The sequence below is a fragment of the Zalophus californianus genome, chromosome 2 (genome assembly GCF_009762305.2).
Source record: "Zalophus californianus isolate mZalCal1 chromosome 2, mZalCal1.pri.v2, whole genome shotgun sequence".
NCBI lineage: Eukaryota > Metazoa > Chordata > Mammalia > Carnivora > Otariidae > Zalophus > Zalophus californianus.
The window spans coordinates 40,850,932-40,876,119 of NC_045596.1; the positions used below are offsets into that span (position 1 = coordinate 40,850,932).

The 25,188-nt window shown below is 40.2% G+C and overlaps 1 protein-coding gene across 1 annotated transcript; it reads right to left on the minus strand.

The window, feature by feature from the left end:
• Positions 1–279: 279 nt before the first annotated feature.
• Positions 280–17,550, minus strand: SGCB (sarcoglycan beta). Its single transcript, XM_027599548.2, has 6 exons — positions 17,489–17,550; positions 12,098–12,307; positions 8,071–8,256; positions 7,228–7,419; positions 6,786–6,917; positions 280–3,715 (listed from the first exon to the last, which is right to left on the minus strand). The coding sequence occupies exons 1-6, from the start codon at positions 17,522–17,524 to the stop codon at positions 3,512–3,514; spliced, it is 960 nt and encodes a 319-aa protein (XP_027455349.1). The 5' UTR covers positions 17,525–17,550; the 3' UTR covers positions 280–3,511.
• Between the last annotated feature and the right edge of the window lie 7,638 nt (positions 17,551–25,188).

Consider the following 25,188-nt stretch of genomic DNA (forward strand, 5'->3'; position numbering starts at 1 on the left):
ACATTTTCATCTTCCAGGCTCTGGCCTCTTGCCACAGTGACAGTGTGCACATTCCCCTGGGACACGGAGGGAGGAGCCACTAGAGAGAGTCTGCAATGCACAGAAGGTAGGACTATCCAAACAGGAACTGTACAGCTTCGAGCTAGGAGCTCCAGGATTCCAGACAGATTACATAAACACCAATGCATTTAGGTATTCTCAAGCTATAGTTAAATTCATCATGTTTGTATGATTATGTAGAAATCTGCTAGAATTTTAACCATTAAAAATTCAACAGCACACAATTTACAGAATCTTTATTGTAAACAGAGATCATTAATAGTTATTACAAACTGAGTTAACTGAAACTCAGGGTAGCAATCCGAAACAGAGTTATAGGTTTTTGTAGGGCATAATTTGTAGTCTTTGCCTCCTCAACACTTTTTACAAGACCAGTGTTCTAACCCCCGAGCTATATGGCCTCGTGTCCTCAACACTTTTTAAAAGACTACCAAAATTATCAGCATTTCAACGGTCTCTTTTTTGTTAAGTTTAGCACCATAACGTTCTTAAGAAAACAATTCATTCAAAGCTAGGTAGAATTTCCACATTTCATCAACAGAAGTATCACACAAAATTTATTTTTTTCATAATGCAAAAAGAATACAAATAAGGATATTTTTAAATCTTGGCAGATTATATATAGGCAGACCCCACCTTGTGTTGTTTGCATTTCCCTAGCTGCCCATTGGACGGTTTCTGAAATACTTTGCTTTTATTTCATTTGTCTCCCTTGCCATTGCAACCTATCTCTGAAGTACTGCGGTTATTTAAACAAGCATATCTACCCCCCTCTCCTGAGAGCCTGTCTTTACTTTATCTACTTTCCTGAGTCGGCTGCTTTTTCCATCAGTGCTCAATGCAGGGGATGAACCACCAGAAGAAAGAGGCAAAGTTAACATTTCGGTTTTTGAAAATTACCATCTGGTGGTGAGAATGAGGAGCTGAAGCTTTACCATTATGCAAAATAGATCACAAGTGAAATGGACGGTTTGTTCTTGATCTCATTTCCAGTGAGTTTTCCAGGTCTACATCTCAGTGAAAAGGCAAGGGCTACCGGCTACCTGCAAAGTGTCCTAAAATACCATACCTGTTACCTTTACAATCAGTTCTATAAAAACATTAAAATATCCTCTCATGTTAAAAGCACTTACTGGAGATGTATCAAAAACACAAGTATTTTTCAAGGACGAGTAAAAATAGATTGCTTTGTGAATTATATTCAATAAATAATACTTCGTAATGTAGTGTTTTGTGATTTTTGCAAAAATATTTAAAGAGACTTTCAAAACAAATCTAAATAGAGCAGACAAGTAAAGAATGTAAAATTAAAATATACTAAGCATCTGAATGAAAATTCCAATGGATTTTTCTGAACATCATTCAAATATGAAATGACACTGAATATATTCAAATAAGATCTGAATATCACAACAATAACACTCAGAGGTCATAAAGTACACTTTTTGGCTGATGGGCATTAAGGAGGGCACGTGATGTGATGAGCAATGGGTGTTATATGCAACTGATAAATTATTAAACAATACAACTGAAACTAATGATGTACTATAAGTTGGCTAAATGAATTTACATAAAAAAATAAAGTTCACTTTTTTCCTTCATTTAAAAACTGCACTCCATATTATATAGTAAGTCGATATCTTTTAGTATACTTTAATGACTATTCATAATCTCTAAGGCATGTGGTTCTTCTATCAGAGAGAACTGTGACTAGATTGAATGCAAATTGTTTTTTGTCTTGATTTTCTTATCTACACAGTTCAAAGTGACCACGAGAGAATGCTGTTCTACTTGAATGCAGAGTGGGGCTTATGATTTATCTCTACTGTTTATTTTACAGCAAACTATTTTGAAAACTCAGCCCCTGATGCTCTGTGTGTAATTAATAATACCAGAGTTCCTTTTAAGTCAAATATAAAATGCATTAAAAATCAACTGGCTTGAGGGTTGTAAATCACTACAATGGGATTGTGATATGAGGAGCAGAGATCAGTTCTCATACTTACTCAAAAGTTACTTAAAGATTAATTTTCTGTATCAGCATCTGTTACACCAGTGCGGCCCGACTTTGTTCAAGGCCTGGTGCACACTGCAATGGGTGCTATTTGAATGGCTCACTGGGGTGAACTACCAGCCATTCCCAGCCCAGGGACTTGCCTGGGGCCATGGCCTCCCACTTCTCACTGTGTTGCCCTGAAGCCTGAGGGTATAAATAACTTAGTGACCCTTTTACCCAATTCAGGCATTCCCAGGTGCCAAGGCCCTTCAGTTATGACACTGCAGTAACCTACAACTAGGCTAGTTTGACTTCTCTGTAGTATAATATTTTGGAATTGGCTTAAGCTAGTTTAAAACCTGACAGCAGTTGGCCATTTTTTTTTTTTTTTTGACATGAGATTGACTGTTTTTTTTTTAACTAGAGTAAGCATGGTTGTTTTATTGGATTCTTATCTGCTTAGGTAAGTTTGAATTAGTCTCTGTTCATTTTTCTAGAGTTTTAAATATTAAGACTTCAGTGCAGATAGTAAAAAGAACACGGTATTTGGAAGCAGGTACATTTAGGTTTGAATCACAAGCAAGTTCTAATCCCAATCCGGCCGGCTATTTCCTATGTGACATTCGGTAAGTTTCTTAACTTCTCTGATCCTCAGTTTCCTAAGGGGAAAAACTGGGATAATAACACCTACATCCAGAGCTGTGGTGAGAATCAGTGACATTACAGATGCAGTGCCTGGGACAGGGCCTAGGGTGTGTCAGATGCTCAGCTGTCATCAGGATTTAACAGTTTAAGCTGGGATGGTGTTTCAATTTCTACCACATTGTGAACACTTCGTACTCATCAATATTTAACAAATTCTATTCTTTTAGAGTAAATTCCATTCTATTAGAGTATTTTCATCCTAACGCAAAACTAAGAAACCATAGTTTCTTACCAGCTTACATATGTGAAGTTCTTTAATGACTTCACTTGCATTGAGAATACAGCTGAAAATTAATGCACTAAAAATCTGTCTTTTCTCTTAGAAGCCCAAAGATGGAGCATGTAACATTTATTAATGGTGTACCTTTCAAACATCTTAAGTGGGTGTATCTCTCCATTAGTCACCAAAATTTACTTATATCGAGTCTAAACAGTTGCTTCACCCCTTTATCCTTTAGACAAGGAACAGCGGGATTTTAAAAATACTTCTTTAAAGATTAATTTTGCTTGTATTCACTTCTGATAATTACTTTAGAACTGTAATTTGAAGATCAGTGCAACTTAATGAAATGTATTAAAATTTAGGCTCTCTGAGAGCTCTTTTAAATATGGAGATTATATAATAGATACAGTAGTGCTCTGTAGATAAAATAAGAATTATTGCAAACTCTCTAAAAACATGACTTGCATGCACACTCTTAAAAAAAGTCAAGTCAAGATATGAACACATGGGTGAATTCCCGGGTTCTTCTAGTGAGTGTTTCCACAGGGGTTGTCTGAGATCTGGCAGCCCATGTTCTGGCCTGTTACTTGTACTTTGAAGAGCGTTCCATCCGCACACATACAGAGCTTGTAGCGCACCCAGTCGCCAGTCCCAAACTGGTCTCCACTGGAGGAACTAGGTAGGCGACTTGTGCTAACCATCACAGTTCCATTTAGGATGATGCTGTTTTCCTATTAGGAGAATAATGGTATGATTTATTTACCTCCACAAGTGGTGACAGAACAAAATTAATAAACGAAACTTAGAATATTAACAAGAAAAATAAGTAGTAAAAAACCGTAAAGTCATGACCAAAACCACAACAAAGAAAACAAAACCAATGTCAAGATTCAACTAGTGACCTCTTTAGTTCATAAAGTGTATCAATAGTTATAACACATTTTATTAAAATTTATCAAAATTCCTAAGTACATAAGACTGATACAGATAATTTTCATTTGTTACTTCCTAAGAGAGTTTTTACAAAGTTAGTGGCTGGTAGGTTTCTGATGATAAGAAGAAAAAGACTGTTTTTCTCCAACAGAAAATTAATTTTAATTTCTAATGTTTTTACACCACCACAAATAAAGATTCAAACCAGAGAATTCTGAAGACCAGGCACTCAAAGAAAACCACCTTGAGGTTCTCTTCTTCAAGCCCACTGTTTCAGGAACATTCTTGAACTGTAGGCCCTTTTTTTTGGGGGAACTCCTAAGTCTGTCTCTCCCTTCTTTCTCCCCTCTTTCCTTTTCTTCTTTTCACTCATTCAACAAATAATTATTCAATGTCTACTATGTGCTAGATACTATTTTAGGTGCTGAGGATATAGCAATCAACAGAGAGCTAAGTCTGAGTTCTCATACAGTTGACATTATCATGGGGAGGGGCAGACAATAAACACGTGAACAGGTAAAATAAATAAAACATCACTGGAGGAAAAAAGGTAAGTGGAGAGAGAGTGACCAGGCAGGGGCTCTATTTACAGAGGGTGGTCAGGGAAGGCCTCTCTGATAAGGTCACAGTGCAGTGGAAACTGGCTGCTATGAGTAAGCCATGTGGGCAACTGGGGAAGGGCCCTTTAGGCAGAGGACCCAATACATGCAAAGGCCCCCGTGTGAAGATGTGCTATGTGTTCGAGGAACCCATAGAAGCCAGTGCGGCTAGAGCAGAGAGCACAAGGGAGTCGACTGGTAGATGAGTCAAAGAAATAACTCAGGGCCAGACATGTTAGGGAAGGGAATGGACTTTGAGTTTTATCCCCAATTAGATGAGAAGCCGTTTGGAGGGATCTGAATGTGGAAGTGATGTGATCTCTGAGAAAGGATCACTCCGGCTGCTGTATAGAGGACTGACTACAGGGGCGAATGAGGAAGCATTCACCATTTAGGAAGCTGTTCCAACAGTGCAGCAGGATGTGGTTGGTGGTTTATACCGTCGGTGGTGGTGGTGGAGGCAATGAGAAGCAGCCAGAAGTTAGAGCCAGAAGGCTTTTCTGATGGACTGATGGGCACCATTTAACAAGATGGGAACACTGAAAGAAAGGCATATCTGGGGAGAGAGGAAGGGTATGAAGATTTTAGACTTGTTGAATTTGAGATGCCTATTATGCACTGGAGTGGAGAAGGTACAAAGTCAGCTGGGTATGTGAGTCTTAGTTCAGAGGAGAGATTAAAGCAGGAGTTCCAAATTTGAGAGTCATCAGGTTATAGAAGGCATTCAAAGCAGTAAGACAAAGTTGGGTTTGAAGAAATGGAAATAGCTAATTGACTATGTAGTGTTAGTATGCATATGGAATAAAGAGAATCCTTAAGTGATGAAATTTGAAATTTTGTTCCAATATTGCCATCTTGTGGTCATTTAACTTTCTTTAAATTGCTAGAGCAGTTATTCTTTAAATGCGTTTAATTGATAAAATTAAAACAAATTTTTTTAATAATTAGCTATACACTTAAAAACTAGCCACTGATATTAACTGGATTATAAAGCTAATTATCTTTTCAGTACTGGGGGCTTGTTTTTCTTTAACATGTGGAGAAACTGATATGTATGTATGTGTATTTCAAAGTATCTTAATGTTTCCCATATCAACAACAGACAGAATTTTCAGGTAGAAAGAAAGAAAAGATTTAGGTAACTTGCTAATGGCTATATGCAAATCTATCACACCTCTTGCTTCTTTGAGTTTCCAGTGCTGAGAAGAACAGCCCCACTATGACCGTTCTTCAACACTATTCTCTCAGAGGAATGGCTTCTTACTACAATACATGCAAAAAATACTCAGTATTGCTATTGAGTTTCTGGCAAGAAACACATTTATGTTTATCTTTATTATTTAGAAATTGTAATACGTGTTTTAGAGGAGAAAGCTATTTATGAAAATGGAAAGCTTAATTTTTTAAAGCTTATTTTTTCTAAATTAAATTAAATTTAAATAAAAGAAATAATTATTTTACAAGTCCTTAGGTTTAAGTTTATTTTTGTCATATATGATGCTTGGTAAAATAAATTTAATTAGCTTTAGTTAAGTGGCATATAGCAGGTGGCCAAAGACATTTTGAATAAATATGCTTTGATCAAAACTGTGAGCAGGTAAACCGTTTTTGGATTTCTGGCTCCCTTATATGAGATATGTTACCTACTGAAGTTCAGATATAATCTGTGAAGGACAAAGCTTCACTTTTCAATAGCTATAATAAAGGCAAAATCATTTTCCTTTGCAGTTAATAATAGATGGGTAAATAAAAACATTTTGTACATTTGCTAATTGATTTTCACATAGCTAGATATAAAACTCAGGAAAAGGCATGAAAAATCTTTAATTAAAAAAAACTCCAACAACTTCAGGGAATGGATACTTCCTATGATAATTCTTACTTTGAGAATTCTTCCAGAATTTTGGAAATTTATTTATTTTTGCCTTTTAAAATAATATAGGTATCATGTTATAAAAAATTGTTTTAGAAAACAAGAGGCAAGCAGAAAGAAAAATAAAATTATCTGTTATCCTGCTACCCATAGCCAACCACTGTTGACATTTTGGCATACCCTTCCAGGTTTCTAAAAACGTACATATGTATTGAAAAATGAAAATGAGATATTTCACAAACTGTAACTTTCTTTCACTTTAAAGTGCATTTTGAACATCTTTCCATGTCAAAAAATATACTACATTACCATTTTTAATAAGTGTATACTATTCCACATATAGATTTATGTGTCCAAGAATCTAATAATTCTCTAAAACTCTTAAGAAATACTCACTGCCTTTAACTCCATATTACCACCCATGTGAAATTCAATGGTTTTGCCCATAATGAATACACCTTCATTTCCACGCACGATGGCACGCCCGTCAACTTTTATATTTAAGTCACTAGTAGCATTGCTGGTAATCTGAAAATTAAAAAAAAAGGAATAAAAAGCATTTCTAAATTAAAGTGAGAATTATTATCAGACACAGAGGAACAGGAGTTTCAGCCATGGAATATGAAAGGCAAGTGTTTTCAGTCACGTTTTATAGGTGTTGAGATAGAGAGATGTGATTTGATAATGATCAGATGACAAATCTAGAATTAATCAATCCTCCCCACTATTCCAGAATTTATTCTTTCACATCACTATAAAACAGCAAAACTCCCCACCCGCTTTGTAACTTTAGACTGCAATTCTCTTCCATTAATAAAGTAAACAAAATAAATCATACCCTTTCAGTAGATGCTTTTTGAACATTCAAACTTTTCACTCCACTTGGCAAATGAAACTCATGAGTTTCATAGTCTGTGCTGAATAAGATATTCTGAGTCCTCGGGTCAAAAAATTGCATACCAATGTCACTTGTAATAGAAGTTTTGTTCTTTTCTACACTGAGCTTTGTTGTTCCTTGCTGAAAAACAATCTTCAGGAAAACACTTTATCATGAATATGTTTTCAAAGGAGACAGCATCCAAAATTCATCAAGAACATTATCAAAAACACTTTGTAATAATAGACTAACTTCAAATAATTTTAACTGCATCTGTCTGTCCCCTCTCTACTTGGGAAAAGAGTTCTTTCAAATGAGGGTTTATATGCTTGTTTGCTTATACTGCTCTGCACAAATCCATGGGTCACAACAGGACACATAGACAGACCTGGACCTAAGATGGACAGGGGGTGGTAAGATTACCTCCTTGAGGTTCTAGTCCATTGAAAACCTATGTTACGGCAGCCACCTGGCATGGGCTGCCACTGACCCGATTGGCATATTCCCTTCTAGACTCCCAGAAAGTACAGGGTATTCCAACCTGGGAAGGTGCTTTGTTTGCTGGTTACCTTGCATGGAGGAGAAAGAGAACACTCTATTCTTAGAATAATTAATCTATTACAGAAAATGCTACTACCATATTAAGATATTAAGAAAGCATGTAATATTAACAGATTATAAGACCAGCATTATTAAATATGCTTGTGAATATTCTCTCAAGGAAAATACCCATTTCCAATAATCAACTCTAGGTTTTTACAAAGAATTTTTCTCTAATGTCCCTCAACTGATACGATAACTTACAGGCTGGTTGTTGCCAGTGATAACCAAGTTTTCATTTCGCCTTCCTCCTACGGTGCTCTTATAAAGGGGATGTATAACTCCCATGTCAGACACTTGCTTAAACCGAAGCAGGCCACTTTCATGAAACTCCATGCTGTCACAGCCATTTGGTCCGATGCGAATCACAGCCCAGATAACAAGTGTTATCTAAAAGAGAAAACAAGACCCCTGCTAATAGGTAGCATACATTTAACATAATTAGAAAACAAACAGAAAAGGTAATTGCCAAAGGATTAAACTTCCTTAAGATGTCTCATCAGTGATACGAACACATCAGTCGGTTTTCCACTTATAAATAAAACCCAGTTTATTTTTATCAAGGTATTACAGGCAAATAGCTAAAAGTCAAAAAGTGCTGAAAGAGCAGTTTCTTATTTCTTCTGCTCTCTCCACATCTTATCTGGTGACAGCCACTTGCAACAATTTTAGGTATTTCATTTAGAATTTATTCCAGATTTTTAAGTGATACATTATTTCTTCACTCATCAATTGGAGGTTTTATCTATTAATTTCCTCCTTTAGCAGATGAGAATTTATCTCATTTATATTTCTTCTCCCCTGGGTCCCATCTCAAGTGCTGGCAAGACCCAGGTTCAGTATTTTTAGTATTGCAATCGTGTAAGTACCGTTCACTGCTAAGCCAAATACTGTAACTAAGAGAGCACTTCCTTTCTTGTACTCTGCGTCTCTTGGAGTTTCATATTTGTCCTTCTTCAGCACTGGACCACATTTGCTTAGTTTCTTTGAAAACCCGACTAAATCTTTTCAAAACCTCCAATGTTTCTATAAAATGACACTCAGTAAAAGGTTCTCCGAATCCAAACCTCTCAGATAGTTTATTCTATGAGTTCTGTTTTTCTCTCTCAGGAAAGCTTGTTGGAACTCTGATCTTCTTGCTCCAATCCGGACTATTCCTCCTGGGTCTGCAACACAGCTGTTAACTGTGAACTTTTCCTTTGCTTTCATGCTGGAACTTCCTTCCGTCCTCCTCTTGCGTTGGATACCCAATTTCCTGCATCCCTACCTTCAGCTTTCTGGGAGTTAGTGCCTTCTTGCGGTGAGCACCTCCTCCAGTGGCCTCCTTAGAAGGAATCTATATGAAGGAAATTTTGAGTGTGCATGGTTAAAAAATGTCCACATAAGCCCTCACATTTGATTAATAGTCTAGCTTGATAGACATTTCTAGGTTTGGTGTTATTTTCTGAATTTTGAAGGCCCTTGCTGTCTTGCTGTCTGGTTTGTAGGGCTGCATTTGAGAGGTCCGACGCCTCTGATTTTGTATTCTTCATACATAACCTGTTTCTATTTTTCCTCTGGGAGATTTTAGGATCTTCTCTTTATCTCCGGTTTTCTTAAATTTCACAGGAACGGCCTTGGTGTGATTCTTTTTTTATGCATGCCACTGGACCCAGAACGGTAGTCTTCAATCTGTTCTAGGAAATTTTCTTGGTTCATTTATTTGATAACTTTCTCCCCAGTATTCTTTCTTATCTCTTTCTGAAACTCCTATTAACAGAATGTTACACTTCTTGGATTGATTCTTTAATTTTGTTGAGCTTTCTGGAAGGGTTCTTTTTCTTTATCTTCTAATCTCTTTCTCTCTCCATCTATCCATCCATTCTTATGTATTTCTACAAGTTCTTCCTTATTCTTTAATTGCTCCTTTTTAATGGCATGTTATTCTTGTTTCGTGGATGTCATAGTCTCTCATTTCTCTGAAAATACTGGTTTTAGCTTTTTAAGTTTTCTGTCATTCATTGTTTTTTCTCTATCTCCCTGAATTCCTATTTTCCCCATGGTTGGTGTGTTTTTGGTCTCCATCATTTTTCAATTCTGGGAGCTTCCCAAAAAATCCATTGATCCCTGGTGACTCAGTGTTCATATTTATCAGTGAGGTTTAAAGAAGTGCACAGAAAGTTCTATGTGTGGGGTGGGACTTGTGACAGGCTAAACAGTAGGAGATTAGGTGGCTTTTTCACTGGGACCTGCCAAGTGTCAGTATCTACAGGTTTTTTCTCCAGATGCTTCCGTTTCTCCAGAGCAGGCTATTTTCTCTCTCGCCTGGGGGACATAAGCCTGGCGCCAGGCAGCTGGAGACAGAGGCTGAGAAAAGAGCTAGAGATCTGGGAAACGGAGTCTCAGCACTCAGGATTCAGACTTCCCCACTTCCAGCATGGAAACCCATCCCTACCCTCTTCTGCGTAGCATCCTCAGACAGGAAGAATCCTCTCCCTTCTATAACGTACCGTGTGGGGTTAGGGGGCGAGGTTGCCTAACTGCTGGCTGGAAGGGACAGGAAGGCTCGGGATCTCATGGCTCCTTCTACAGAGTTCTCAAAAAGCTGTTTTCAGTTCCTGCCTCACTCCTGCTTTTCATGGTACTTGTATTTCCAATTCCTGATGATTCTGCATGGCACTTTCACCAACACACCCTGTAGCCCCATCCCCAACACAGAGAAGCAGTTTCTTCTCTGGTAAGTTAGCTGCCATTTCGCTTCCTGCTTTTTTGTCTTCTTATATAATGGTTTAGGATTTGGTTGCCTCTCACGTTCTTTCAAGATATTTCTGTTTCCTGACATTGTCACCTTTGGATGAGCTTTTTAAAGAGGAAGGGTATAAAAATGTCTTCATTTTGCCATCTTAATCAGAAGTTTCCAACAACAACAAATAAATGTATAAAATAAAATAAATTCAGAACATATGCTCCTAGTAAACTATTTACAGTTACCAGCTCTTTCCTCTTAAGGGAAGAATTAGACACAAATGTTTTGGATGTACATAAAATATAAAGGACTGGCTTAAAAGTATTAGAAGTCAAAAATAAAAATAAATGGAATCACTTCAGAACCACTGTAGCCCATGTTCATCAGTCATTAGTATACCAATAGCCACCCTCTGAATATGTCATCTACACACATGCCACAGGGGTGCAAGTTTAATCCTCAGATAGTTACAACCTTGGAGTAAGTCTTCTTCTTTAGAAAAGCAAGTATCTTTGGAAAAGGCAACATACCGGGTCTTCAGCACTTTAGTGTAAACTGGCCTACCAGATCCTTTCCTTCTTTGACAACAGAGACTTAAGACTACAAAACATTACCCTCTGCTGTCAAACAAGGATTTACAATTTTAAAATCTGGTTGAGGAGGTGAGACTAAATTTAGGCAAAGCTGACCGAAAACAGAAAGGATTATATTTTCTAGGAGAGGTGAAGGCAATAAAGTCATGATGGCAAAGGTCTCTTCTACCGAGCTGATTTTACCCTTTCAAAAGTCATGATGGCAAAGGTCTCTTCTACCGAGCTGACTTTACCCTTTCAAAAGTTAAAGGGAATATTCCATGCACATTTTCTTCTAAATAAAATTAATATGTGGTAATACTAGCATACTAGGTTTTTAAAATATATAACACATTTATGACAACTCAATAAGAAGAGGCACAGACTTATAAAATAAGTCACAGAGATGCAAAGTACGGCACAGGGAATATAGTCAATAACGTTGTAACAACACTATATGGTGACAGATGGTGACTACACTTACAGTGAGCACTGAGTAATGTACAGAACCGTCAAATCCCTTGTGTTGTACACCTGATACTAATAATAACACTGTATGTTAACCACACCTTAATAATAAGTAAAAAAAAAAAAAGGCCAGCGGTCTTTTCTATAAGTGTGTAAAAGATGGAATCTCTTGTTTTTCAAAGTATATATCAGAAGAAGAAACATCTGATAAAATGCGCTCTTGAGTGTGAAATTTGGAAAACAGGATTCTGTTAGACAATATTTTGGACAGTAAGCAAGTCAGGGGCTCTTTGTACACACTGTGAAGGGTAACTGCATCTAAAAAAACTTAATAAGGGATAAAACATGTACAGAAAAGCAGAAAGTAAGAGGGTTTCAAAAGAAAGTACAGAAACAAAGTCCATGATTTCACTAAAAAATTTCCCATGGTAATTAAAAACAAGAAAATTCTGTACCACATACTTACAATTAAATTGATGACAGCCAGGATAAACAAGAGGATAATGACACAGATGGCTAGACTGCCCTTTCTCCCTCTCAATCCTGTTTTATGGAGGCGATCTTCATCAATTGGAATGTATCCGGCTTTGAAATTACTGTTGTGCTCCTTATTGACGTTCCTTCTCTCGACAGCCTTCTCACGCATGGACTTCTTTACAGGACCATTGGAACTTTGCTAAAAACAAAATACAACACATTGGAACAGCCATACCCACTCTTTTCAATGCATTTATTTATGAAGTGCAAATTCCTAATGAAAGAAAGCTGAACTGATTAGTGACATATTTTCCATGAATAAACTTTAAGTCATGCTGAGTTGTAGGCTCCAAGTCAGGACATTCGTATGCTTAGAGGGGGAGTGGAGAAGAACCTTTTAGTGTGACTCTTTGATAACACACTTCCACCCTTTGCTTTGAACAGTCCCAGTGTCCTTAAAGTGTACAGTTAGCTCATCTGGGGGAAGAGTTGACATATACATTCCACAGTGGGTCATCTTTTTAACTAATGATTTACAGTGATTTGTTTCATTTCATATATAGATAGATAGATAGATATCATGTATATATATTTTTCATTTATAAGAAAAGAATTTGGAAAGGCTGACACACTTTGCTATTTATCACCCCAATTGGCTAAAGCTAACATTATCCTAGATCAGCAGTTTTCAAAGTATGGGCAGGGGAGACTGGGAGAAGCCCCCTGAACCCTTACAGGAGCCTAGAGAGTAAAAACTATGTTCAAACTAATACCAAGATGTTATTTACCTTTCTTACTCTCCTTCTCTCATGAATGTTCAGTGGAGTTTTCCAGAGGCTAAATGACTGTATGTGATGACATCAATGTTCTAACAGCTAACGGAATGTGTGCTTGTGTATTCCTGTGTTTCAAATTTTCTCAGGTTTAATTTTTAATATGGTAAATATCAATGAATATAACCCACATAAATAAAAGCTCTTTGGGATCCTCAGTTAACTTTTAAGGGCATAAAAATAACCTGAGACCAAAACGTTTGAGAACCTCTAACTTAGACTATGGGTGAAAAACACTTTTGGTAATACCTCATGAACACAAAATGGGTAGAAGTGGATACTGCCCAACTTACATATATTTTAGAGCTCTGAGAAAACTTATTTATTGAGTAGGCATTTGTTAAATATTTTATGCTTAAACACTAATACCACAAATAGGAATACTAAAGAAATATAAGACAGGATCCTTATTCTCTAGCTATTACAAATGTGATTTGGGTATAAAATAGTTAGCAATGCAATAATGGATTCTGTGTGTTCAGGTGCCAGAATCAGTAGTATGGCCAACATATGCTGTGGAGTTCAACGGGAGGAGACACAGGATGGCTTTGCACTTGTTTTCAAGGAAACAGGAAGTAGGTGGGTCAGAGCCGGCAACGCAGGGAGAAGTAAGGCAGGTTGAGAAAATTCTGGGACTGCCGGGTACAAATTCTAGTCTTTCTGTCTGTTTAACCGGGAGTCCCTGGAATGACATACATTTCAGGATGCTAAATGTGTAGGTGTTTGTAGGAGAGAGAGGAAACAGGACTACCAGTGAGTAGGCTGTTGGGGATGTTGTTGTAATGGAGGTTTGAGGTAACGAGGTAACGAGGGCTTCAACTCAGGGGGGACGAGAAAGGATAGGTTAAAAACATACTTCGTGAGAGGAGCTGACTGAATTTGCAGCCAGCTTCAAAGAATCTCATGTTTACTGAATGGTGACTAGCTAAATATGGGGAATGGAGGAGGGAGAAGATTCTACATATGTTGAACTTAAACTAAATGAGAAATAACCACATGACTCAAAGGCAAGGGGAAGGATGGAATGGGTATTAGATCAGTCAGGACTAGAGATACAGATTTGAGAGTCCCTAGCCTCTAGGTAAATTAAATCCATGATAATGCATCAGTTTACTGTGAAAAACAGCATACAGGAAAGAGAACAAAGGGCCAAGGACACAGTCTTGGGAAAATTTAAATGTGCAGCTACAGTAGAAAATGAGAAATACAAAGAATAGTAAGAAAACCAAGAATGTGCAGTGTTGCTGAACTTGCTTTGCCGAGAAGTGTTCTATAACCTTCAAAGATGAACTCTGAGTAGCAAATTGGTAAGCCGGACACAGTCCGAAAAGATGCCACATGTATACATCTATTTTCCAGTCCAGAAAGAGAAAAGAGGAAAAATGTAGCTAAAGAATTATGTACTGTCAGAGGAAAACTGTGCCTTTGTTGTTGCTGTTAGTAACCATCACCACCCCCCAATTTGGGGAAAGACTTGTATGTTTGATGGCAGAGGGAAAGATGCCAAGAGGGGCAAAGACCAAAGATCTCACAATAGGGCAGGATAATGTACGAAATGAGACCCTCTAGGAGGCAGGAAAGAAAGTGATACAGAATAAATGAGAAAAGAATAAGCTTTAAGGAAAGGCTCCCACTTCAATGAAACAGTTCACACCCAGGAGAGAAAACATTCTTTTTCTTTGGGATGTGGAAGGCAAGGCCATCTGCCAAGAAAGAGTGCAGAAGGCTACTGGAATCTTATCATGGTGGCGGAGGTAGCAGGCTGGTTAAGGGCTTATGGAAAATAGAAAGAGACGTGAATAATCATTGTGAGTAATGCAGCAGATACAATTTTTGTAATTCCACAAAGCAGTAAAGAAGGCTCTATAGAAGATAATTCAATCTACTCACCAGATTTTTCACAAAACAGGTTGTTGAGTGTTATGTAGGTTGTGTGTCTGCATGAGGTACATCTGTGAGGGTACAGTGATACTGCTGAGTTCCTAGAGTGGAATATGCATTTTGATACTTTTTGGCTGAAGGTATAGAATACCTTAAGGGAGGTACGCTTTCCTCTAATTTTCACAGATGCAGTATGGGCAATTTAAAAATCAGGGCTTGAATAAAGGTCTACATAAAAGAGAGACAGGACAAAATTGATCCCTCCTGGGATACATTCTTTTCTCTGCCAATTCGTGTACATTATTATTCAGTTTGATACATTTATAACTTATTGAAGAGTTACTATATGCCAAATGCCTCAGATCACCAAGACAAGCCAGACATAGCACCTACCCTCAGTGAACTTCCTTACAGGCCAGGAGAGTAGACAGGCCGGGTCACTAACAATGGCAGTTTAACATGGTAAATGCAGTGGTAGCAAATGCACAGAATACTGAAAGGGTACAGAAGAGGAATGTAGCTCTACCTAGCAAGCAGGTGCATCAGGGGAAGGTTTTTAAGAAAGGCTGAGATTTCATTTGAATCTTGGGAGGATAAATAGGAGTTAGCCAGGCAAAAGCACAGAGAAAGGCATTCCAGGCAGAGGGAAGAGCATGGAAACTTTGAGTACAAGTCATCTCAGTGTGAAATCAATTTTGGTAGTTTCTGTGGATGGTGAAAAGGATGAATATTGAAATGGGGCAAAAAATAAGGTCAGAGATATGGTTAGGGGCCAGTAAATGAACAGACATAAGTACTCGAATTGTCAAGAACAATGGACTTTATCCCGAAGGTGATGGGGGAACTACCGATAATTTAAAATGGGTTAGTGATACAATCAGATTTGCATTACAGCAAAATCTAAGTCATGTACCAAAATGAGATGAACTGGAACAGAAGAGTTTAGAGATGAAGATATCAACAGCAGGTTTATCTAACAGTCCAAAGGAGGGCTTGACTGAGCTTTAGATGAAGAGAAGATGGGGAGAGGCATTAAGAGGAAGAACTACAGAACCTGGTGATTGATTGGCTGTGAGTGTGACCCAGAGGAGATCTAAGATGACTCCCAGCTAGAGACCTGCTAACAAAATGTGTGGAGTCTGGACGAAAAAGAAAATGTGAAGCCCTTTGCAAATATCACACCTGGGACAGCAGAAATGAAACCAAGTGTGGGTCCCTTCTGAGCTCCCTTAAGCTGGTCCGGCTCTCAAGTTTCTAGCTAGGTTAACCAAGTGAATGGATGGTTGTAACCCTTTTAACGGTAAATATGATGCAATCCAGTTTTGTACATTTTTGAGTTTGGGGTACCTGTGGAAAATTCAGTTCAGGCTGGAGACACAAATGTTTAACTCTGAAGTGGAAACTAAGGAATGGACCAGATTGCCCAGTTTATGTGTAAAGCAAGAATAGAACCTTGGTGGAGCCTCCAGAGCATCAATAGGTGATGCGGATGAAAAAAAGAACCATCTAAAACAAGAGCTGGTAGAAAATCAGGAAAACCAAAAAACAATTTTAATCTCAACAACTCCAACAAGTTTTGTCTCCTTTTACTTTCACTCATTCCTTTAGATTTTATTTTATTGTTATGATCTGTAGCTTGCCACCTTCGCTGATTTCTCTGCAATTATTTGGCAGTCTGACTTTAAGTTCCTTGAAGGTGGATTTCAAGTCTTTTTTATGTCCTTTAGAAGGACTGTTCCAGTGATATATAAAGCAAATACGGCGTTAAGAAAGTCTTTTCTGAGAACAGCATGCTGGCAACTTGACTTACATTTATTTTTTCAACAACGTTGCAGAATGAGACTTTTTCAAAGGAAACTATCCTATCATAGTTTTCTAAAGGGAAATAACAGTTAAGGGAAAAAGTGACTATGAAAATTATTTTTATTACAACAAAATACCCTAGCAACTATAGATATGTATATGTAACACATGCATGCCTGTGTATGCATATTCATAGCTTGCTTTTGGGGGAAAATGGTCTTTTAAACTACTCTAAGGTACAAGTTTACAATGCAGATCAGGAAATACTTGATAAAGCATTAAAAAAATAATTTTAAACCAACTGCACAGGAGGCAGTTTTAAACTGGTGACCAAATTTCCAAAACCAAAGCGGGAGGAGAACCTGATGCCTGCATATCGGGGATGGCAGGCACAAGCAGTGGCCCCAAGCTGACATGCAGGCAACAGCGGACTGGTTCTTGGCTGGTGTCAGAGGAGCCTCCCCCAGGGGCTGAGGCTATTTTTACCAGCATCTTTGCTGGCCACCGAAGCGGGCACGTCCCTGGCACGTCCTGGCGCAGGCTCCCGGCTGCCACGGCCGCCTCCCCGCCCCTCAGGCGGCGACCCCTTCTCAGCCCGACCAAGGGGCAGTCGGCCAGGCCGAGAGCCGCCGCCTGCTTCCTCTCATCGACCCGGAGCCCCTGCCCGCAGTGCCGCCCGGCCCTCGCCAGCATCCCGGGCTGCGGACAGCTCCTCCCGCCCGCTCCGCCCCCCCCCCCCCCCGGAGCCCGGCCCGCGGCCCCCGCAGCCCGGCCTCCGCCGACCGGCCTCACGCCGTACCCCACCGGCGGGACCCCGGCCTCCCCGGGCCCTCCTGTCCCTGGCCGCGGCGGGGCTCCCAGACCTGCTCAGCCGCCGCCGCCGCCGCCGCTGCCGCCATCTTCCCGCGCCCGGCGCCGCCGCCCTCCCCGCCGCACCCAGCGCGCCTGCGCCTGCGCCCTGGCCCGGTGGGGGGGGGGCGCCGCTCGCCGCACCGCCCCCCCCCCCGCAGCCCCGCCCCAGGGAAGGGAGGTTCTGTGTGAGGTGGGGGGTCAGCCGCTCCTGCATCCAGCGCTGTGGCCTCGGGGCGTGCCTTCCCGTCCAGCGGTGTTCATGCGAGCTCGGGCCGCTTCTGGATTCTCCCGAAAGGAGGACGCCTCTCCCTTCGCCCTCCATTCCCATCACGCAGGGCTAGTGCGGTCCCGAGCTGGGACGTCCTCCTTGCATCATGGCCCGGGGCCTCCCTGGCCAGGGTGGCAAGGGGGCGTTCTGGAGAGCATATAGGGACGGGGGTGGTGACAGTGTGCATGGAAGTTAACACGTTGCCAATTAGCCTGCTAAAATCTTGGAAACTGAGAGGCCTCAAGGAGGACAGAAAAGCACTTTAGGGAGGCTTCTTAACTTTGGAGGGCCTGTGAAGTCTGATGCTTTTTTCTGTGGTATTGGGGGTGTATTTTCCATTTAGTATTGGAGACAGTGTTGTCGATATACATCGTGGGGAACCCAACCTAACGGATACCCACTGCACACCGGGAATGTGCCGCCCAAATGTACAGGTAACTTGAATACACATTCCTTGTTCCTTGTTGTCAATAGAATCCAACGCTCTTCGTAGTTTTTTGGTTTTTGTTTTCAGTGCAGTGAAACTGAGGTGTAAGAACTGTTCCCCAGGTAGCTGAAACTATTTCTAGAAAGCACCTTTGGGCCCCAGCGCTGCCTAAGTCAGCAGGAAACTGCAAAGAGACCAGCTGGCAAAAGCTTTCTTTCTCTAGGAACCAGGTCAGTTTTGCTTTTTTGATGACTGGGGCTGTTATTTCATGGCTCTGCTTGCTTTCCATCAGAACATTGCTGTGAAGTTGAAATTAGATCATCTGTTGCATGAGAAATCCCTCATAAACTTTCCCCTTCTCTCTGGATTTTGGCTAATGTCAGTAGCTCACTGGTCATCAATCTCTATATATCTTCTTTCCCAAATGCTAGAACCACTGACTCACATCTCTATGCTCAGTGCTGCTAGGATCTCTAGGACAAATCTGCATCTTAACCAGGACAACTGCAAATTGTAGCCCAAACTGTTGGGAGTCAGCAGTAGGTCTGTTAATACTCTGGCTCTGGTTTCATTTATCAACTCAGATAACTGGGCTTTTGACTGATCCTCAGTTCCTGTCTCCAGTTCTGGTCCTTACTTCCTATGCTTTGCCTCTTTTTCCTCTGCTTAGAAAGAGCTTCTCTTTTTCTCTCTGGCAAGCACACTCTATTCATCCTCCTAGAATCCATCCAAATGTCACATTCTCTCTAAAGCCTTCCCAGGCTCCCACAGCCAGTTTTTAGCTGGTCTGTCCCTTAACTCTGCTGTTTTTTGTAGTACATCATGTTGTGTTATATTTTATCTTGTTTACTTGTCTGATGTCACCTAAAAGATGGTGAGCTCTGTCAGGAAGGTTCATGTCTTACTTGTCCTTTTACCTGGAGTGCCTGGCAGAGCATAGAAACTTCATAAACATCTTAGAAATCTGCCTGATATCCCAGTTTTTAAGACTAGAAGCCCTGCCTTCATTTTGCTAACTTCTCTTTGACTTAGGTGGTGAGATACCTGATAATTGATTTTCTTGATGCCAAATGCCCCTTAGAGTCCAATTTTTTGACATGTTGGGCTTGAAGTGTGTGTTGGTTTGGAGTCCTCATTGCTGATCTCCATCTCTCTGACAGGACACCTCCCAGTTCTTCTTGTTTTCAATTGCTATAGTCTAAACACTCAGTATACTCACATAACCCCATCTTTAATGTGGGTCATTCCCAAATGTGTTATCTTCAAGCTTATTTTTTTTTGAAATAATAGCATCTACCATATACCTGGGAATGAGACTTTAACTTCCCTGCCAGTTTTATAATAGGTCATATTATTCCCATTTTACAAATAAAGAAATCAAGACTCATAGAGGTTAAAAGGCTAACCAAGTTTTCAACTAATATAGAGTCTGGATTGAACCTAGATCCTTCTGACTAGTTTTTGCTCTTTCTACAACATAACATAGTCTTTAATTCTGTATTTCCTTGTGCCTTTGGAAGTGCAAACCAAGCCTAGAGTACTAGTCAGATTATGAAGACAGTTATCCCTTCATTCACCTTATAAATGCATTGAATAGTGTCCCCCCCAGCAAAAATATATCCAAGTCCCAATCACCAGTACCTGCAAATGTGATGTTATTTGGAAATAGGGTCTTTGCAGATATAAATAAGTTAAATATCTCACGAGAGCTCACCCTGGATTTGGGTTGGGCTCTAAATCTCATGACTGGTGTCCTTAAAAGAGGAGGAGAGGACAAAGACACATACAGAAGAGAAGACAATGTGAAGGCAGAGGCAGAGGTTGGAGTAATGTTTCTACAAGGCAAGAAATGCTACAACTTGTCACCAGAAGCTAGGAGAGAGGCATGGATCAGATTCTCCCTAAGAGCTTCCAGAAGGAACTAACCCCGCTGATTTTCTGAATTCTAACCTCCAGAACTGTGAGAAAATAAATTTCTGTTGTTTGAAGCCATCAAATTTGTTACAGTAGCCCTTAGGAAACCAACACACACTTCAAGCCCAACACGTTAAAAAATTGGACTTAAAATCGTTCCTCCCCAATCTGCTCTTTGGGTGTTCCCTTAGTGAATGACACCACCATCCAGTCCGAAACCTTCAAAGTCATTCTATACTCTTTGTAGTGTGATCTTTCTAAAAATACAAACGCAATCATGACACTCTTCATCCTGAACTTGAAAATCCTCCAATAACTTTCACAATGAAAATTCTTTATATTAGCACATAAAGTTCTGTACTTTCTGGTCCCTGTCTACCTCTTTTTTAGCCTCATTCCCTGCCCCTTCTACAAACTCATCCTACACTCCAGCCATGTGTGGTATTTGCAGTTCCCATCTGTTTGCCTGAATGCATCAAGTTCTTAATGTCTCTGTGCTTTTGCAGATGTGGCTATTTCTCTATTTTATCTAGCTATTCTCCTCCTTGTCCGCCAAAACTCAGCTCAAGGGATATCTCTTCTGGGAAGCCCTTCTTTTTATTTTTTTATTTTTTTATTGTTATGTTAATCACCATACATTACATCATTAGTTTTTGATGTAGTGTTCCATGATTCATTGTTTGTGCATAACACCCAGTGCTCCACGCAGAACGTGCCCTCTTTAATACCCATCACCAGGCTAACCCAGCCCCCAACCCCCCTCCCCTCTAGAACCCTCAGTTTGTTTTTCAGAGTCCATCGTCTCTCATGGTTCGTCTCCCCCTCCGACTTACTGCCCTTCATTCTTCCCCTCCTGCTATCTTCTTCTTTTTTTTTCTTAACATATATTGCATTGTTTGTTTCAGAAGTACAGATCTGTGATTCAACAGTCTTGCACAATTCACAGCGCTCACCATAGCACATACCCTCCCCAATGTCTATCACCCAGCCACCCCATCCCTCCCACCCCCCACCACTCCAGCAACACTCAGTTTGTTTCCTGAGGTTAAAAATTCCTCATATCAGTGAGGCCATATGATACATGTCTTTCTCTGATTGACTTATTTCACTCAGCATAACACCCTCCAGTTCCATCCATGTCGTTGCAAATGGCAAGATCTCATTCCTTTTGATGGCTGCGTAATATTCCATTGTGTATATATACCACTTCTTCTTTATCCATTCATCTGTCGATGGATATCTTGGCTCTTTCCACAGTTTGGCTATTGTGGACATTGCTGCTATAAACATTGGGGTGCATGTACCCCTTTGGATCCCTACATTTGTATCTTTGTGGTAAATACCCAGTAGTGCAATTGCTGGATCATATGGTAGCTCTATTTTCAACTGTTTGAGGAACCTCCATACTGTTTTCCAGAGTGGTTGCACCAGCTTGCATTCCCACCAACAGTGTAGGAGGGTTCCCCTTTCTCCCCATCCCCGCCAACATCTGTCATTTCCTGACTTGTTAATTCTAGCCATTCTGACTGGTGTGAGGTGGTATCTCATTGAGGTTTTGATTTGGATTTCCCTGATGCCGAGCGATGCTGAGCACTTTTTCATGTGTCTGTTGGCCATTTGGATGTCTTCTTTGGAAAAATGTCTGTTCATGTCGTCTGCCCATTTTTTGATTGGATTATTTGTTCTTTGGGTGTTGAGTTTGATAAGTTCTTTATAGATTTTGGATACTAGCTGGGAAGCCCTTCCTAATTTTTTTCCTTATCACAAATTTCTGATTTCTGCAGCCCCCCAGTAATTGCGATTGCACTGATTTGCTATGATGACGCTTTGATACTTAATAATACACTATCTTGTGTTATTTTACTTTTCATGCATGTATAGTTTGCTCCAGAGTAGACTGTAAGTTCATTACAAAGCAGGGGGAATGTGTTACAACTTCTGTGCTCCTGAAAGTACTGGGAACCAAGTAAATAATAGGTACTTAATAACTGATGAATGAATATTGGATTAATTTTCTTCTATTGGGTAAAAAATATTACCGACATCTAAGTGTCTCTGACATATGTCCACTCTAATGCTCACCATGCATTACTCCAGAGAAGAACCTCATTAACTCTCAAATCTGTGTCTCGTACGAGCTCTTTCTGGGTCTAACACTGCTCCAAATTTCACCTCTTGGAGCACCAATATGATATAAAAAAGAGACTCAAACATATCATTTTTCTGTTTACAGCTCTTTGCTGCTTCCCCACTGCCTACAAAATCATGATCAACTTCTTTACCCTGATATACAAGACTTATCACAGTTGAACCCAGGACTATCTTCACAGTCTTGTCTCTGATTCCCTGAATACCCTACAGTCACCCTGGACTAGCATTCATCATTCTCTGCCTGTCCATGCAATTTCATGTGTCTTTGCTACTGTCCATTTTGTTCCATCATCTCTTCTCTTCCTGGTGAAACTCTTCTCCATCCTTCCAGATCTGGCTCTAAATGTCACTCTCTTCTACAACTTCCTTTGATCCGTTCTTCAGAGAGCTGGATGAGGAAGTAAGGGAAGGATCAGTCAGTATTTCATAGAATTTTATATTTACTGTTGTAACTTGTCACATTGATCTATGGTTACATATCTCTCTTCTGAATAGATTATGAGATGCTAGGGAGCAGAGACCAAGTCTAATCCTGCCTTATGATTAAGGCAGATGTTTCTGTCACCTAGAAATTCAGTCAATGTTTATCAAATGTGATGAAAAAACCTATTTCAACGTCCTTTATTTTAGGGACTGCCCTCATGTGTCCCAAGTCCTCTCCTGGGATCTTTAAGGACATCTTACAGTGTAGATCACACCCAATGTACATTTGCAACACCTTAATGTATCCTAAGAGCACCCCTTCAATGGCCATTTTCAGAGCCAAGTATTTGCCATTGCATTTAGCTCCAGAGCTGAAAACATTGAGGGCAAGTATGCCTCAATATTCCATCACAATGGTAATGAAAACCTGTGTTGTGATAGGAGGAGTATCTGTGGCTCTCAAAAATCACAATAAATTGGCTCCCCCATTCTAATCTGTGTTTGCTACAAAAGCTCCATAGTTTATTTAGGTGCTAAGGTGATACAGTTGTGATAGATTAAAATCTTCCTCTTGTTTGTGTCACGTAACCAAGAAGAGGCATGAAATAATTTTATAGCAACATTCTGAACTGTTGCTGTGAGCAGGAAAGGCTTATTGGCACGACACAGGAAACAGCATCCCTGCTTTCTGTGCGATGGGGGAGCCTGCCTTCAGCTCAGATCCCAACCAATTGGTTCTTTCTCCAATGGGCAGTGGGTTTTTTTTTTTTTTTTTGTCTCTTAAAATCTTTTCCTTTCCTGCAATGTAGCTGAGAATAAAAAGGACCTAATGAGGCTGATAAAATGAGTACAGGGAGCCCTCAGACTAGAGAACACGAAGTACGTGGACAAATGAGTGTTTTGCTACCTGTGAATGGAGACAAAGCACCTCAGCAAGACCACCAATGAAAACTGGATTTAAAGGAAGCTTCATGCAAGTGGGTGAGAAAAGGTTAAGAGATTTTCTTCAGATGGCACTAGGCCCTACCCTAAAGAAGGTCCTAACACAGGCAGCTGTTGGACGAGAATAGCACAGCTCACAGAAGAGGATCAGGGGTGCCTGTGAAAACATCCAAGCCACAGCTGGACAGAATATTCTTTCAGCCATGCTGGCTTAGGGTGGGCAACTGTCCTTAGTGAGGAAGAACTGAAAATGATGATGAGGATTCCACTGTATATCCTTGCAGTTTGTTGTATGTATTTATGTTTAATTTAGTGCAGCGTGGAATTCCATACAAACACACCTCTCACTACAGTGAGTGGGTTCAGTGAATCTTTTGTTGGCTTCTTAAAATCTCCCCAGTTGACCAATGCAGGTAAAATTTAGAGTTAAGGACTCTAAAATTAAAGACTTTTCCTATTCCATCCAGATGTTTGTCACATGACACTTCTCTAGAACAAGTGGCTCCTGGCTGGGTGGTAGAATTATGATGCCATAAGAACCACCAACTGGCTATTAAAACTTTTGCTTTCTTTTGTCTCAACAGGATTATGACATCAGATATAAAGCAGCCAATCATCTCCTCCCTTCCTTCCTTCCTTTTTTTTTTTTAAGATTTATTTATTTTTTTGAGAGAGTGAGAATGAGAGAGAGAGAGAGAGTACATGAGAGCGGGGAGGGTCAGAGGGAGAAGCAGACTCCTCGCTGAGCAGGGAGCCCGATGTGGGACTCGATCCTGGGACCCCAGGATCATGACCCGAGCCGAAGGCAGTTGCTTAACCAACTGAGCCACCCAGGCGCCCATCTTTCCTTTTTTCTTTCACTTTTTATTAACAATTTGGCTCAGCAAACTTTTTTTTTAAAGATTTTTTTTTTATTTGACAGAGCAGGGAGCCTGATGCAGGACTCGATTCCCAGGACCCTGGGATCATGACCTGAGCCAAAGGCAGATGCTTAACCGACTGAGCCTCCCAGGCACCCCAAGTTCAACAAGCTTTTTTTTTTTTTTTTAAAGATTTTATTTATTTATTTGAGAGAGAGAATGAGATAGAGAGACCATGAGAGGGGGGAGTCAGAGGGAGAAGCAGACTCCCTGCTGAACAGGGAGCCCAATGCGGGACTCGATCCCGGGACTCCAGGATCATGACCTGAGCCAAAGGCAGTCGCTTAACCAACTGAGCCACCCAGGCTCCTTCAACAAGCTTTTATAGAGGGCCTAGAGTGAGTCAGTTGCTATGCTGAGGAAAGATAAATAAACCTCTGTCCCTTTCTTCAAGAAGCTCACAAGCTCATACAGGAGGCAGACAAATAAGTTTAATATAGTGTGATAACTGCAACAATACGATCGTGTCCAAAAGTGAAAGAGAGAAAGCATAAAGAAGAACAGGTTTGGGTTCTGAGAGCCAGGGTGGGTGGAGGGAGTTAGGAAGATTTTGTCAGTTTCAGTTGGGCTTAAATTTATTAAAAGTGCAACTATAGAGAAACCCCTTGCTTATGTCCTGGAGGTTAGGTGTATTAGTTATTCCAGCAAGCCTGCAGAATAAATTGT